This window comes from Carcharodon carcharias, chromosome 7, assembly GCF_017639515.1.
Source record: "Carcharodon carcharias isolate sCarCar2 chromosome 7, sCarCar2.pri, whole genome shotgun sequence".
Classification (NCBI taxonomy): Eukaryota; Metazoa; Chordata; class Chondrichthyes; order Lamniformes; family Lamnidae; genus Carcharodon; species Carcharodon carcharias.
This window is the reverse complement of record NC_054473.1, coordinates 16,247,799-16,264,069: the sequence shown is the minus strand read 5'-3', so window position 1 is coordinate 16,264,069 and position 16,271 is coordinate 16,247,799. Positions and strand designations below refer to the sequence as shown.

The 16,271-nt window shown below is 42.5% G+C and overlaps 1 protein-coding gene across 1 annotated transcript in view; it reads left to right on the top strand.

Annotated features, from left to right (window-relative positions):
- The window catches only part of fancd2 (FA complementation group D2), an 82,398-nt gene that overhangs the window by 10,867 nt on the left and 55,260 nt on the right, over positions 1-16,271 (top strand). Inside the window, exons 10-16 of the mRNA XM_041192194.1 lie at positions 819-923; positions 4,121-4,221; positions 5,179-5,287; positions 11,748-11,783; positions 12,779-12,925; positions 13,425-13,559; positions 15,956-16,087. Of these exons, the coding sequence (XP_041048128.1) occupies positions 819-923; positions 4,121-4,221; positions 5,179-5,287; positions 11,748-11,783; positions 12,779-12,925; positions 13,425-13,559; positions 15,956-16,087 (765 nt within the window). The remainder of the gene's footprint in view (positions 1-818; positions 924-4,120; positions 4,222-5,178; positions 5,288-11,747; positions 11,784-12,778; positions 12,926-13,424; positions 13,560-15,955; positions 16,088-16,271) is intronic.

Below are 16,271 nucleotides of genomic sequence, written 5' to 3'. Positions count from 1 at the left end.
AATACATCAATTGAATCTGAGGGGATTTCTACCTAATGTATGCCTGCCATTATTATCTTGGATTGGATGTCCCAAAGAAACATGCAGAAGACTTTCTTTCCAGTTTCTTGCCCTTCTCCAGTGACTAAGCACCTGGCCTCCTCTTGAAGTGTATCCCATCGACACAAAAAATTGTGAATTGAGCAGAACTGGGGAATAGGGGAGCAGCAGGGATGGTTACTAGAGAAGGTTTTCTAAACGTGTGATATGCCAGGCAGAGAGATAATTACATTATCTGTGACCCAGAATTCTGCCTGTACCACTGTTGTCTTTGATTGTCTAAAGTGTAGTGTGATGGTACTTTTTTCTTGAAATCACCTCTAAGGGTGATGGGAGGATGCAGTTCTATATGCAGCATTAGTTATCTGAGTGAAATGGTTAGTTTTCTTGTGAGAGTCTGAACAGTGGTTATCGCCTGGCTCTTTGACCATGAGGACCATTCAGCTGTGCCCAATCTAGTAGTTCCCATCTGGTATTTCCAACACGGACAGCTGGATCAAAATCTGAAACAGTAAGCTTGGACTACTTTGGACCATAAGTTACCAGGTAACCTGCACCATGAACCAAGGAACTTATGGATTTATATGACTTAGAGTAATTTCCTCATCGAGGAATAAGAGTTCAATGGATGTTGGTACTTTGAAAAAGCTTTAGGTTGAAGTATGGGTTTAAGACAGAAAATTGAAGACACATTCGAATTGCAAAAGAACTGTAGAGGATTTTCACATTAGGAAAATATTACAATTTACAGTTCATTTCTTTTATTTATTTGCCCGCAGGTGCGTCACTCTGTTATGTCAACATTGTCTGCAGTGAAACTTGACGATCTCCCGGTAGTTGTCAAGTTCATTCTTCATTCCATCACAGCAGCAGATGCTGTAGAGGTAAAACACATAAATACACTTTTCTGTTACAAATCCACAGCCAATGATAGTCTGTTGGCTGATGTACTGTGTTCCTGAGAAACTTGAGCAAGCAAACATTGTCTTGGTTTAATATTTCTTCTGAAAGACTACAGCTTTAACAGTGCAACTGTCAGTGTACTGCACTGAAGTGTCAGCCTCGACTGTCAGAGGCAAGATTGTGACGAACTGAGCCAAACTATTAAGATTAGACAATTAAGTACTCTTTCAAGATTGTTTAACAAGACCCAATTAATATTAATCATCAGGAATGTAATTCTGAAAATAGATCTTGGCAGCACCACTCCTTGGGAGAAAGTGCATTTAGGCACGAAGTATGTTTAATTAGTAAGTTATTCTTTTGTTAAGAGATTGTTGATTATTTTAATTATTGCATTTGTAAGAGTAACTTTAGCAGTAGTCCCTCTCTCTCTAAAGGTACCATGCCTTAAGAGGGCATTGGCAACCATGGGCTTCCATTTTGATTTATGTTGGACCATGATTATGCTTAGCAAGGTACTGCAGTGGTTTGCCATTGCCTTCTGCAGTATGGCTGACCAGGAGACCCTACCACCTGCCATCAGGCATATTGGAAGGATTTACAGGTATAATCAACCTGTAATCAACCTGTATAATCAACCTGGCTACCTTTCATGGCCATCAAGTCCTGGAGCGGGACTCGAACAAGGAGCTTCTGGCTCAGAGACAGATATGGTATCCACTGCGCCACAAGGCCTCCCTTGACATCTCCCTTCAGAAAAAACTTTCCCAGCAGATGCTGAAAATCTGAAATGAAAAGAGAAAATGCTCAGCAGGTCAGACAGCATCTCTGAGAGTTAATGTTTTTGGGTCAATGATCCTTCATAAGTAGTACTTTAGCAGTAGTACATTCCATTCCACTTGACCATATTCAAACAGCATTTCCTTCAAAGTGTTCTTACCTTTTCTTGCAATGTGGCTGGTTTTTTGGCCACGTTTGTTATCCATCACCCGATGCTTGAGAAGCTGATGCTGAGCCTTTCCCTTGAACTGTTGCACGCCTTTTGATAATGGCACTTCCATGATGATGTTTGCTAGAGAATTCCAGGATAGTGACAATTAAAAAGAAGTTGTGTTGTGTGCCCAAGCAGAATGGTATGTAACTTGGAGGTGGTGATCCTATGACATTGCTGTCCTTGTTCTCCTGAATGGTAGAATTCACGTGGGAAGGGGAGGTAGTGCGGCAGGGTGTGAGAGGAAGTGATGTTGAAATAACTTTGAAGAGTTGCCGTAGTGCTTGTTGTCAGTAGTACCTACAGGCACAGTGTGATGGTGATAAAGAAGGTGGATATCGAATCTAGCGTTAGGAGCACTGATCAAGTGAACTGCTATGCCCTGGGTGCTGTTTGTCTTCCTGAGTAACATTGTTCCTGTGCCCATCTAGGCAAGGGGTAAGTACTCTCTTGACTTGGGCATAGTAAGAAGTGGACAGGTAACCCTGTTTATAATTTCATAAGCTGGACCTCATTCTAAGGTATTCCTGATGCTGCTTCTGCTTTCCTAAACTCCCTATTGAAACAGGGTTGGTCCCCTATTTGGTAGTGGTCAAGGAGTAAGAGTGGGCAGGCCCATGACATCACAGATTTTGCTACTACATGATGCTGCTATGTGAATGCCTGGGTGTGGGCTTCTAGTTTTGTCCTTAGTCTGTTGATAATGGCACACACATGCTGGGGATGCGCTTGCAGTGGAGGTGAGGCTTTGTCTTCCCAAGAATGTGGGATTGTGCGGTGATCATTGTAACCAACACTGTCATGGATACTACCGAACCACTGTTGGCAGTGGACATTGATATCCCCATCCAGATAAATTCTGGTGCTCTTGCTTCCCTTGATGCTTCGTCAATGATATTTAACCCATGGGAATATAGATTCATCGGTTGTTTTGAGGTGGGAGGGCCAATCCCACCCAACTGTATATCGTTTTGCTCGTCAGACAAAACATATGGTGATGGAGAAGGCTGGGAAGTTGGCTAAGAGATAGTGTGTTGTGAGTAAAACAGTTTAAGACTATTGCTTGACCAGTCTGTGGGATAGTTCTCCCAGCATGTGCACCAGACCCCAGATGTTAGCGAGAGTGACTTTGCAAAGTTGACTGAGTTGGAATTGTCTGGTCCACAACTGATGGACCTGTCCAATTTTTATTTTGAACTGTAGTGATTTTTAACAATTGAATGGCCTGCTATGAAGCCCACAAAGGGCATCCAGAATTAACATAGTAGACCACAAATGGGATTGCAGTTTGACCAATCTGGGTAGAAGTGCAAGCTCCCTTCCCTAAAGGGCATTGGTGAATCAGTTGAGTCTTATGAAAGTCTGACAACTTTTGTGATTGTTTTACAAGATTTATTGGATTTGAACTCAATACCCCACAATACATTATCCCTATATATTTTATCTGACCTGGGGTTACTTGGTATAGATTCACAGGGGCTTTATATGAGGAATACAGAGATGTATTGTTTATTTTTGAATGTGCAAAGTCATGACATCCTTGTTTGACCTTAACTGTTTGATCCCAAGATGGCCTGACCACATATCCGCACCATTACTCTGATTGCCTATTTCCAGCTCTGTAACTTCGCCCAACTCCACCCCTGTTGCTGAAACCCTCGTCCAGTATTTGTTGCCCCTAGATTTGACTATTCCAATGCAATCCTGGTCAGCCTCTCACTTAGTACCCTCCCATGAACTTGCCATCATCCAAAACTTTACCTGTGTCTTAAGTCGCATTGAGTCCCATTCACTTGTCATCTTTATGCTTGCTGATCTAGGTTGGTTCCCAGTTAAGCAAATCCTCAATTTTAAAATTCTCATCCCTCCATGGTCTTGTCCCTCCCTATTTCTGTAATCTCCTCCACAACCCTCAGATTCTGAGATGTCTGCTCCTCTAATTCTGGTCTTCTGGGTATTGCTGGAAAAAAATTTTGTCAAAGCTTTTCATCTTGTACTCATCAGGACAATTCGCAAGAATTCCAAATGTGAAAGGAACAATTTATACTGCATTAGTAGCGAGTGCTGATTGGTTGGCAAGTGGGCTCTTAAATTTTAATATGGCTTTCATTGACACAGCAAGAAACACTGTGAAACAGCCTTAGTTTGAACCTTGTTCACTGAGACTTGCGCTGTTTTTCATTCTAGGTGATTACAGAACTGCGTAAGAATCTAGAATTGGAGTCATGTGTGCTTCCTTCACAACTGCCAGCTAACTGGGACAAGCAGAAGCAGAAGAACGCGATGGGGTACAATGCCAAAACAGTAACGTTAAGCATAAATGACCCGGCTGGAACGTTATATTGAGTTCCCTCATTTTGTTGAGCAGAAAATAAAATTCAAAGTGGGAAGCCAGATTAAGATAGACCTTCTCTGTAGAATATAAACATCAAAACCTTTTATTTCTCTGCAGAAGCAACTTCTTAAAAAATAGCCCCCATCTGCAAAAGCTAATGGAGCAATTCACCATCAACTGTATGAAAGCCCTTACAAACTCGCTGAAGCCGTAACAGCTGTGTCTCAGTTGGTTGCCTCTGAATCAGAAGGTTGTGGATTCAAGTCCCACTCAGGATCTAATGCTAAAATCGAGGCCGACACCCTTGCGTAACACTGAGGGAATGCGGCAGTGTTTGAGGTGCTGCCTTTCAAATGAGGCCCCATCGGCCCTCTCTGGTGGACGTTAAAGATCCCATGGCATTCTCTTGAAGAAGAAGTGGGGGAGTTATCCCTGATATCCTGCCCAATATTTATTCCTCAATTAACATCACAAAAAAAGTTTATCTAGTCATTATCATGTTGTTTGTGGGAGTTTGTAGTGCGCAAGTTGGCTGTCCTGTTCCCTACATTACAACAGTGGTTCTGCTTCACAAATACTTCAGTGGTTGTAAAGCATATTAAGATGTCTGGTAGTTGTAAAAGTGCTATATAAATACAAGCCTTTCTTTCTTTCTTCCTTACTTATAACCTGATAATTCCCAGTTTCCAAATCTATTTTAAGAATTGATGATCCAGAACCATAGTAATATTCTATTATTAAGACTGTACTATTTTATTTTGATGAAGTCCACTAAGCAGAAGAGAAAATATGCCCAGCCTCTACAACCAATTCATATCAGGAGTTTCTTAAATACACTGCAATGCTCACTCAGAAGATAAGTTTTATATATGATAGCAAATGCTGATCAATGTTCTGTTTTTGTTTTTAGGGCTTCAGTGAATCAGGAGAACAGCGGTCACGACTGCGTTGCGATTATGTTCGATGTTATCAAAGCTGCTGTACGGTTTCAAAAAGCAACAGCTGAAGCCTGGATTAAGGTGATTCCTCAATGTTATTTCTTTATATTGCAGAAGTTTTCAAGGTCAAAAATTAAATGGGTTCGTGGACTGAAGCACAAACCTGATTTTAGCTTTGTGTTGTGGACACCTGTGAACTACATGGACACTGCTTGCATGGGCCTCCAGTTAAAATACCAATACTGATAGCTGTGGTTATTGTTAGCATTCAACCTCCTTCTCTTGTTCACAGCAACACACTTCAGTAAGCATGCAACACTTGATGGTGGCATGTACAGACTGGGCTTTGTTGATATACAGTACGGTGATTGACTTAACAGGATGGAAGAGAGCAGCTATTTGATTTCTGTATCTTTCAAACTCTCTGAAGCACTATGAAGAGCAGGCTCCTTTATACACCATACCTTTCGTACATCACAGATACATGTCACAGATAGGATCTCACGATGTGTCTGTTCCTAAATTCTTTCATGACATGTAGATAATTATAGTTGCTGGCTCAAAATCCTGGAACACCCTCCCCAACAGCACTGCGGTTGTCCAACACCACATGGGCTGCAGCGGTTCAAGAAGGCAGCTTACCACTATCTTGTCAAAAGCAATTAGGGATGGGCAATAAATGCTGGCCTCGTCAGCGAAGCCCTCATCCCATGAATGAATAAAAAAAAATGTTTACGCCAAAGCTATTTCCTCAAATTCTTTGAAAGATGTTAGTTAATAATGCCTATTTTCACTGATACAGTTAATGGATCTCTCTACCTATGTTTATTATCCTTACCACTAAAGTTGCACTTTAAGCACTTGTGGCTGACATCATTACTGTCACTTATTTACTAATATAAGCATTTTCATATATAATAGACAAACTATAAAAGCAGAAGACAGGCTGCGCTTCCTTCTCACGGCATTTTGAAAGCCATCCTATTTATCTTGAAAAGTCTGTTGCTCCATTATACAAAAGAAGTTTGACTGTTAACCCCTAACTCTCCAGGATGTCCAACAAGTACTCCTGTTTTTCTCGCCACCATCGTAATGTCTGTAGAGAATAATAATGTCTAACCTGAACCCTGAACTTGGATCATGAGTGGGAAAACTGTAAAGTGAGCTTTTTTTTAAAAGGACCGATGTACAAGAGTTGCACGTAAAATAATAGATGCCAAATAAAAAGCTTGTAGGTGTGGTTTTCTTTTTGGAAAGGCATCTTGGGTCCAAAAGAAAGCAGCATTCATCCTTTCATAATTACGTGCATCTCTGCAGCACGTTTAACACTTTTACCAGATCCAGTCTCTGTCAGATATTTCTCAGTGATAGAATTGTTGATAGTAATACATCCCTCATTGCATAATATGCAGCATTAGTGAGGTCTAGAAAAAGAAAATAGAAACAATAGAAATGGGGAATCTTTATATTTTTAAAATTTTACTTTTGCTAATTAACTCTCATCCTCCTAGAAGGCATTAACTCTTCCTGGGGCACAATAGCAAGGGTGTCAGCATCCCTCCAGTTTTCTTAGCTAAGTGATCACCCTTTACAAAGAACAAAGAAAAGTACAGCACCTACTGCCCTCGAAGCCTGCGCCGATCATATTACCTGTCAAACTAAAACATTTTGCACTTCTGGGGTCTGTATCCCTCTATTCCCATCCTATTCATGTATTTGTCAAGCTGCCTCTTAAACACCATTATTGTACCTGCTTCCACCACCTCCTCTGGCAGCGAATTCCAGACACTCACTACCCTCTGCGTGAAAAAACTTGCCCCGCATATCATCTCTAAAGTTTTCACCTCTCACCTTAAATCTATGTCCCCTATGTGACTCTTCCACCCTGGGAAAAAGCTCCTGACTATCTACTCTGTCCATGCCACTCATAATTTTGTAAACTTCTATCAAGTCGCCCCTTAATCTCCGTCGCTCTAGTGAGAACAATCCGAGTTTTTCCAACCTCTCCTCATAGCTAATAACCTCCAGACCAGGCAGCATCCTGGTAAACCTCCTCTGCACCCTCTCCTACCCCTCCATATCCTTCTGGTAATGTGGTGACCAGAATTGCATGCAATATTCCAAGTGTGGCCTAACCAAGGTTCTATCCAGCTGCAGCATGACTTCCCAGCTTTTATAGTCAATACCCCTGCCGATGAAGGCAAGCATGCCATATGCCTTCCTGACTACCTTATCCACCTGTGTTGCCATTTTCAGTGACCTGTGGACCTGTACACCCAGATCCCTCTGCCTATCGATGCACTTAAGGGTTTTGCCATTTACTGTATAATTCCTACCTGTATTAGACCTTCCAAAATGCATTACCTCACATTTGTCTGAATTAAACTTCATTTGCTATTTCTCCGCCCAAGTCTCCAACCGATCTATATCTCGTTGTATGCTTTGACAATCCTCTTCACTATCTGCAATTCCTCCAACTTTAGCATCATCTGCAAACTTACTAATTAGCCCAGTTACATTTTCCTCCAAATCATTTACGTATACTACAAACAGCAAAGGTCCCAGCACTGATCCCTGTGGAACACCACTAGTCACAGCTCTCCATTCAGAAAAGCACCCTTCCACTGCTACCTCCTATGACCAAGCCAATTATGTATTCATCTTGCCAGCTCACCTCTGATCCCGTGCGACTTTGCCTTCTGTACCAGTCTGCCATGAGGGACCTTGTCAAAGGCCTTACTGAAATCCATGTAGATAACATCAACTGCCCTTCCATCATCGATCATCTTTGTCACTTCCTTGAAAATCTCAATCAAGTTAGTGAGACACGACCTCCCCTTCACAAAACCATGCTGCCTCTCTCTAATACGCCCATTTGCTTCCAAATGGTAGTAAATCCTGTCACGAAGAATCTTCTCTAATAATTTCCCTACCACTGACATAAGGCTCACCAGCCTGTAATTTCCTGGATTATCCCTGCTACCCTTCTTAAACAATGAAACAACATTGGCCACACTCCAGTCTGGGAACTCACCCTTAGCCAGTGAGGATACAAAGATTTCTGTCAAGGCCCTAGCAATCTCCTCCCTTGCCTCCCTCAGTACTCTGAGGGATTCCATCTGGCCCTGGGGACTTATCCACCTTAATATTCTTCAAGGTGCCTAACACCTCTTTTTTGATCTCAACATGATCCAGGCTATCTACGCACTCTTCCCTAGACAAATCGACTGCTAAGTCCTTCTCTTTGGTGAATACTGATGAGAAGCACTCATTTAGTATCTCTCCCATTTCTTATGGCTCCAAACACAGACTCCCACCTCTGTCCCTGAGTGGGCCTACCCTTTCCCTGGATACCCTCTTGCTTTTTACATATGTATAAAAGGCCTTGGGATTTTCCTTAATCCTGGTTGCCAATGACTTTTCGCGACTCCCTTTAGCCCTCCTGACTCCTTGCTTAAGTTTCTTTCTACTTTCTTTATATTCTCCATGGGCTTCATCTGTTCCCAGCCTTTTAGCCCTTATGAATGCTTCCCTTTTCTTTTTGACTAATTTCATAATATCCTTCGTTTTCCAAGGTTCCTGAACCTTGCCATACTTATCCTTCATCCTAGCAGGAACGTGCCGGTCCTGAATTCTTATCAACTGACGTTTGAAAGCCCCCCACATGTCAGTTGTTGATTTGCCCTCAAACATCCGCCCGCAGTCTAGATTCCTCAGTTCCTGCCTAATATTGTTATAATTAGCTTTCCCCCAATTAAGCATCTGAACCCGAGGACTCCTGTTATCTTTATCCACCAGTACCTTGAAACTCACTGAATTATGGTCACTCTTCCCGAAATGCTCCCCTACTGAAACTTCGGCCACCTGGCCGGGTTCATTCCCTAATACCAGGTCCGGTATTGCCCCTTCCCTAGTTGGACTATCTACATATTGTCTCAGGAAGCCCTCCTGGATGTACCTTACAAATTCTGCACCCTCCAAACCCCTAGCACTAAAGTGATTCCAGTCAATATAGGGAAACTTAAAATCACCCACCACAACAACCCTATTGGTTTTACATCTTTCCAAAATCTGCCTACATAACTGTTCCTCAATCTCCCGCTGGCAATTGGGAGGCCAATAGTAAACACCCAACATTGTGACTGCACCCTTCTTATTCCAGAGCTCTACCCATATTGCCTCGCTGCATGAGCCCACCGAGGTGTCCTGTCGTACAGCTGTGATATTCTCCTTAACCAGCAGTGCAACTCCCCCACCTCTTCTACATCCCTCTCTATCCTGCCTGAAACATCTAAATCCTGGAACATTTGTCTACCAATCCTGTCCATCCTTCAACCAAGACTCTGTAATAGCAATAACATCATAGTCCCAAGTACTAATCCAAGCTCTAAACTCATCTGCCTTGCCTGTTATACTTCTCGCTTTGAAACAAATGCATTTCAGACCCCAAGTCCCACTATGTTCAGTAATTTCTCCCTGCCTGCTCTTCCTCTTAGTCCTACTGGCCATATTCACTGGTTCCCAGTCCTTTATTTCACCTGCTGTCCTATTGCTCTGGTTCCCACCCCCCTGCCATACTAGTTTAAACCCTCCCGAGTGACAGTAGCAAACCTCGCAGCCAGGATATTGATGCCCCTCCAATTTAGATGCAACCTGTCCTTCTTCTACAGGTCCCACCTGCCCCGGAAGAGATCCCAATGATCCAGATATCGGAAACCCTCCCTCCTACAGCATCTGTTCAGCCACGTGTTTAGCTGCACTATCTTCCTATTTCTACCCTCATTGGCATGTGGTACAGGGAGTAAGCCTGAGATTACAACCCGAGAGGTCCTGTTTCTTAACTTTCTGCCTAGTTCCCTGAATTCCCGCTGCAGGACCTCATCACTCTTCCTGCCTATGTCGTTAGTACCAATATGTACCACGACCTCTGGCTGTTCTCCCTCCCCCTTCAGAATGTCCCGTACCCGATCAGAGACATCCTGGACCCTGGCACCAGGGAGGCAACATACCATCCTGGTGTCTCTCATGACCACAGAAGCACCTATCTGAGCCCCTGACTATAGAGTCCCCTATGACAATTGCTCTTCTGTGCTTTGACCCCCCTGCTGAACAACAGAGCCAGCTGTGGTGCCACTGCTCTGGCTACTGCTGTTGTTTTCCCCTGATAGTCCATCCCCCCCAACATTACCAAAACGATATGCCTGTTAGAGAGGGGGACAGCCACAGGGGATTTCTGCACTGACTGCCTGCCCCTTCTAGCAGTCACCCATCTATCTGTCTGTACCTTGGGTGTGACCACATCTGCAAAACTCCTGTCTATGACGCTTTCCGCCACCTAATGCTCCTAAGTGCATCCAACTGCTGCTACTTCCCAGCCCAAATCCTGAATGTTCTTGGGTTATTAAAAAATGGAGGGGAACATAGCCAGACACACTGCTGTGCTCAGTCAACACCCATGCAAGTGCTTTTCTCTTTTGACTGAATGGAGTGTGATCAGCAGCAGAGCTATAACTGATTTCACCCAGGTTCTGATTAGCCAAATGTGATGAGGTCCACTATAGTGCCCTACCCGTTGCCACTGTTGGGTTTGGGTAACTTTGGATGTACTGGGATTAAATTTGGAACTTGCCTGTTCTTAATAGCTGAACATCACACCATCTATCAAGGCACACTGGTTCTAATCATTTATAAGGAAGACTTTTTTTTCCCCTGCTTTAGTACTCAATTCCTCCATTTACGAAGCCCAAGATCCCTTATGCTTTGTCAAACGCTTTCGATATGTCCTGCCACCTTCAAAGATCAATGCAAATGTACCCCACGTCCCTCTGTCCCCATTTTTTAAAATTAATTTATAGGATGTAGCCATTGCAGGCTAGGCCACCATTTATTGCTCATCCCTAATTACCCTTGTTATGGTGGTGAGCTGCCTTCTTGAACTGCTGCAGTCCATATGGTCTAGATCGGTACCCTTATTGACTTTCTAATGGTTTTGATTAAACTGAGTGGCTTGCTAGGCCATTTCTGAGGGTATTAAGACTGTATTGCCTCACCCTAACCCTTCTGCCAAAATGCATCACCTCATACTTCCAAGACTTGCAATTATATAGCACCTTTCATGACCTCAGAACGTCCCAAATTACTTTACAATTAATAAAGTACATTTGAAGTGTAATTACTTCAGTAATGTAGGAAGCTTGGCTGCCAATTTGCACACAGTAAGCTGCCACAAACAGAAATGTGATAATGACCAGATAATCTGTTTTAGTGATGTTAGTTCAAGGATAGCTATTGGCCAGTACACCGGAGAGATCATCCCTTGCTCTTCTTTGCATATTGCCATGGGATCTACTATGACCGCCTGAAAGAGCAGGCCTCAGTTAAATGCATCATCTGGAAGACAGCACCTCAGACAGTGCAGTACTCCTTCAGCCTGCACTGGACTGTGAGCCTAGATTATGTGCTCAAGTATCTGAAGTAGTACTTGTATCTAAGATAGCGATGTGAAGGAAAACATAAAGGTTGATATTACTTTCTGTTGCAGGCTATTGAAATTGTAGATTCTGCTGCTGAGCACAAGGTAACTCATTCTCATTGCTATCTAAGGTTTATTGTAATTGTTGCAAAATTGCCTCATTTTAAAAAAAAAACCATGTAGGCTACTGTGTTATGTGTTGAATTAAATGATGTCAGTGAGCCAGAAGAGCAAGCATCTTATTAGAGGCAAATGAGTTGTGTTAACTTGCCAAGTGTAATCAACAGGGATATTATTTCACCTGCAACATAAAGTTATAAACAAAGGAGAGCTAATTTGCTTTGCTATTTGTAAAAGTGAGGCAAAGTTAATGGAAAACAAAATTCTGACAAAACATGATGCATTTGCTCAGTATGCAATCATGACCAGGGAAGGAGAGAACCTTAATCGAACCACATCTCCAACGCTGAGGGATGATGGCTTCACATCTGATGGCATTATACAGCCCAAAGTGCCTAGTGACTATCTATCTAGAAAATTGCAAGACCACGTTAGTGAATGCATTTTTTTCCTTCATGGATTGAGGAGCTTGAAGTGAGTGCGGAGTTTTAGTGGTTGTAAGGAAGAAAGACATACATTCTCACTCACAGTCTTTAAAGTTCCAGTATCAAAGAACTACAGAGGGCACTTCACAGGAGGAGCCGTTTGCCAGAGCTATCTAATTAGTTCCATTCTCTCTACTCTTTCTCTCTGCTCTGCGATTTTGTTCCCTCCCAATATTCATCCAATTCCATTTTGAAAATTATTATTGAATCTGCTTGACATTCCAGATCACAATTCTCTGTATAGTATGTAAAAACTTCTCCTTAACTTGCCCCCAGTTCTTTTGCCAATTACATTAAATCTATCTCATCCACAGGCAAGAATTGTTGTAGTTGCAAACTTGGGATACAAAATGATTGTGTTTTTTGCTTATTAGATGCTTGCACAGTGGAATACTTCTTGTGGTGGTGAACAGAGGGAATGCAGAATTCTCCCACTCTTGCAATTAGTGATATTGAGCTGCTGGTATTTAGTAATATTTTTGTTTCCTTTGGAAGGTTATAGATCTGTTGGTCCTCCTGATCCTCCACACAGCCAGCACAAGCAACAGCAAGAAACAAGTGGAGAAACTGCTTCGTAGCAAAATCCGCCTTGGCTATGTTGGGGATCAGCTTTTGCAGGTTGCTTTCAGGAGTCATGCTCTGGTCAGTGCCATCAGTTGACTGTGGTCATTTTGTATCTCTGCTGTTAGGGTGAGAAACTTTCTGCTGAAATCTGAGATGATTACTGTTCTAGCAAACGGCAAGACATGGTGCCTCCCTTCTTTATTTGTAGATTCCAGTTGCTACCCGTTTCTTCTGGGGTTCCCTGTGCCCTAAGATTTCCCTCTCTACACATTCGTTGTAACTATTATGTTTAAACATTCTGGTTCAATGCTTTAATATTAAACTCTTAATAACTCTGCATGATTTTGTTATCTTGGTAGTAAACTAACTAAAACCAACAGTCCTTCAAATAACATAATTAAATAAAAATATAAGTTCAAGTTGTTATACTACGGTACCAGCCATTTGTAACTGAAGCCTAATACCTATTTTGCAACCCCTCAGTGACTGAGGCAATAGGTTCACTAAAATCTTTGTATATAGCGTATTGCAGAAATAGTCCTACTCTTTGTTTAGAAATCCCATTATTTCTTTCCAGGTTGTCCGTGAGTACTTTCCCTCTGTGCTGTCCTTGGCTCAGACCCTTTTGAGATCCCCAGATGTGAGTGTGGTGTCGTTTGGCAGTCAGATGTATAAATATGCCTTTATGATATTTGACTCCTACTGTCAACAGGTAAGAGAAGGGATTCTATGTGTGTTTCTCCCTCCTCTTGTGAGGAGCTAACTTTTTCTGGAGCATGGTTTCATTGGACACCTTCTGATTTCTCACTTGGGCAGTCATTTGTTAAGCATGAACCTAAACAATGAGTGCTAGTAGGCTGTTTGACTCTAGGGAGCATCAGAGTCCAGAGACTTCATTTTTTTAGCAGTGTTGTTTATGGGAGCTTGATGTTTGCAAATTGGCTGCACGTTTTTTACATTACAATGGTGGCTACACTTCAGAAGTACTTCATTGTGGTAGAACGCTTAAGATTGTCCTGAGCTCATGGAAGGTTTTGTATTACTCATCATTTATGGGATGTGGGCACCGCTGGCAAGGCCAGCATTTATTGCCCGTCCCTAATTGCCTTTGAGAGGGTGGTGGTGAGCCACCTTCTAGAACCACTGCAGTTCATGTGCTGTAGGGAAGGAGTTTCAGGATTTTGACCCAGCGGCAATGAAGGAATGGCGATACATTTCCAAGTCAGAGTGACTTGGAGGGGAACTTTCAGGTGGTGGTATTCTGCTGCTCTTGTCCTTCTAGATGGTAGTGGTCGTGGGTTTGGAAGGAGTTGCCTAAGGACCCTTGGTGAGTTGCTGCAGTGCATCTTGTAACTGGTGCACTCTTACTACCACTGTGTGTCAGTGGTGGAGGCAGTGAATGTTTGTGATGGGTGCCAGTCAAGCGGGTTGCTTTGTCCTGGATGGTGTCAAGCTTCTTGAGTGTTGTTGGAGCTGCACTCATTCAGGCAAGTGGAGAATATTCCATCACACTCCTGACTTGTGCCTTGTGGATGGTGGACAGGCTTTGGGGAGTCAGGAGGTGAGTTACTCGCCACAGGATTCTTAGCCTCTGACCTGCTCTATAAGGTACTGTATAAATGCAAGCCTTTCTTATTGGGTTGTGATTGGAAACAGGAGCTCTTCTGGCTAATTATTTTTTACCCAACTCTAACCTTGGGAGATAGACTAGCTGTAGCACCACCTCTGCATGTATCTGCTAACTCATGCAAATCATGGATTGAACCTGGAAACACCCTGGGCTATGTAGCTTAGTTGCACTTATCATCTGAACTGTGGGATCTGTGTTTCTCCAGTCTTTCTGAATTTTATTTTCTTGGGCAGCATAATGGTACATTATGTTAGAGCTCCAACGTGATGTGCAATGTAATGGTAAATTTGTACTGGCAGTGCTTAAAGGCATGGGGCCAAATGTGTGTACTGGTGTGAATCAGTTCTACATAATTAAGAAGTCGACCAAATCTCGTCACTCAATTTTTCAGGGTCATTGTTTACATAATTATTCGAAACTCTCCATGTACATTTGGATAAGTGCAAGGAGCAGCCTGCTGCTAGGACCAGGAAATTGTGGTTTGGTGACATTTAAAGGGATGTGTACGATTAGGGGATGTGGCGGAATGGAGAGACCAAAACAAGCTTTGCAGCCTTGGGATGAACTTAGAAGAATGAATTCTGTTACGAGGACACTCAAGTTTACTTTTCTACAACATAGCACCTAACAGCCAGCATTTACAGACATGAAGATTCCTCACCATAATACATACTGGAATGTTGGGAAATTGGGTGCCTTAACTTAAATAATTATGTGATTAATTAATGAAGAATTATTATGAATAATCATTATAATTCTGAAGCTCTGTCTGCATCCAGGATTATCCTGGCCTAGATTGTATTTTACAAGATAATCTGTAGCGACCTGGTATAGCAGATATCTGCCCAATTTCCCGATTCGCTACGTCCCAATTGAGATTCAAATCGGGGTCCTGTAAGTTAAGATGGCTCAAATGCGGCACGGACACCATTTCACAGCTTTGTCTCTACTGACTGGCTCTTGCTAGTCTCCTGCACTACTAGCCTCTGATCCCTTGCTTATAGAATCATAGAATCCTTCCTAAAGTGCGTGTAGATACATTCCCTTTCCTGTTGTCTCTAGACCGTGATTGGTGTCCTTGATCAGACTATGATAGTGTTAGCTGCAGCAAGGAATATCTGAATAATACTACAGTATCCATGCTATAAGAACTGGGAGATGAAGAACTAAAGCAACAAAGTTGTTCGCGAAGTTGGAGCGCAACTTTGCTTTTCTGCTGGCATTGTCGTATCGTAATGCTAATTGGCAGGTGTTGGGTCACTGGCTATGAGCCTAGCACTGCTTCAGTGTTGCTTCACCTATTAAAAAAATGAGCTGTTACACTTTGCTGTGAGGAATTTTTAATGTGATGCCTCTTGACATTTCATTTGTAAAGAATCAGATGTTTAAAATTGCTCAGTATCTTACGTGGTTGACATTCAAGCTATCACAATTTGTTAAATCCAAAGAGCTTTTTGATTATCTGTATCTCTGTACAGGAAGTTGTTGGTGCGCTGGTGACTCACGTTTGTAGTGGTTTCACTGCAGAAGTGGATATCTCACTCGATGTGCTTATAGACCTGGTCTCCCAGAATTCGTCTGCAATGGCTGTCTATGCTATATTTGTGAAGGTAGGTGGAAGGAATTCTGAGTAGAGAAGAAACTTTGTTTTGCATTTTACTTCCAAGAGAAGCAGTTAAAGTGTCATGGAATATGGCATAGCTGGAAAATATTCCATTCTCAGTATACCAGTGTCACTTGCTATAGAAAGAAAGAATATCCATTACGCCTGACTCCAGTGAGTTTACAAATAGA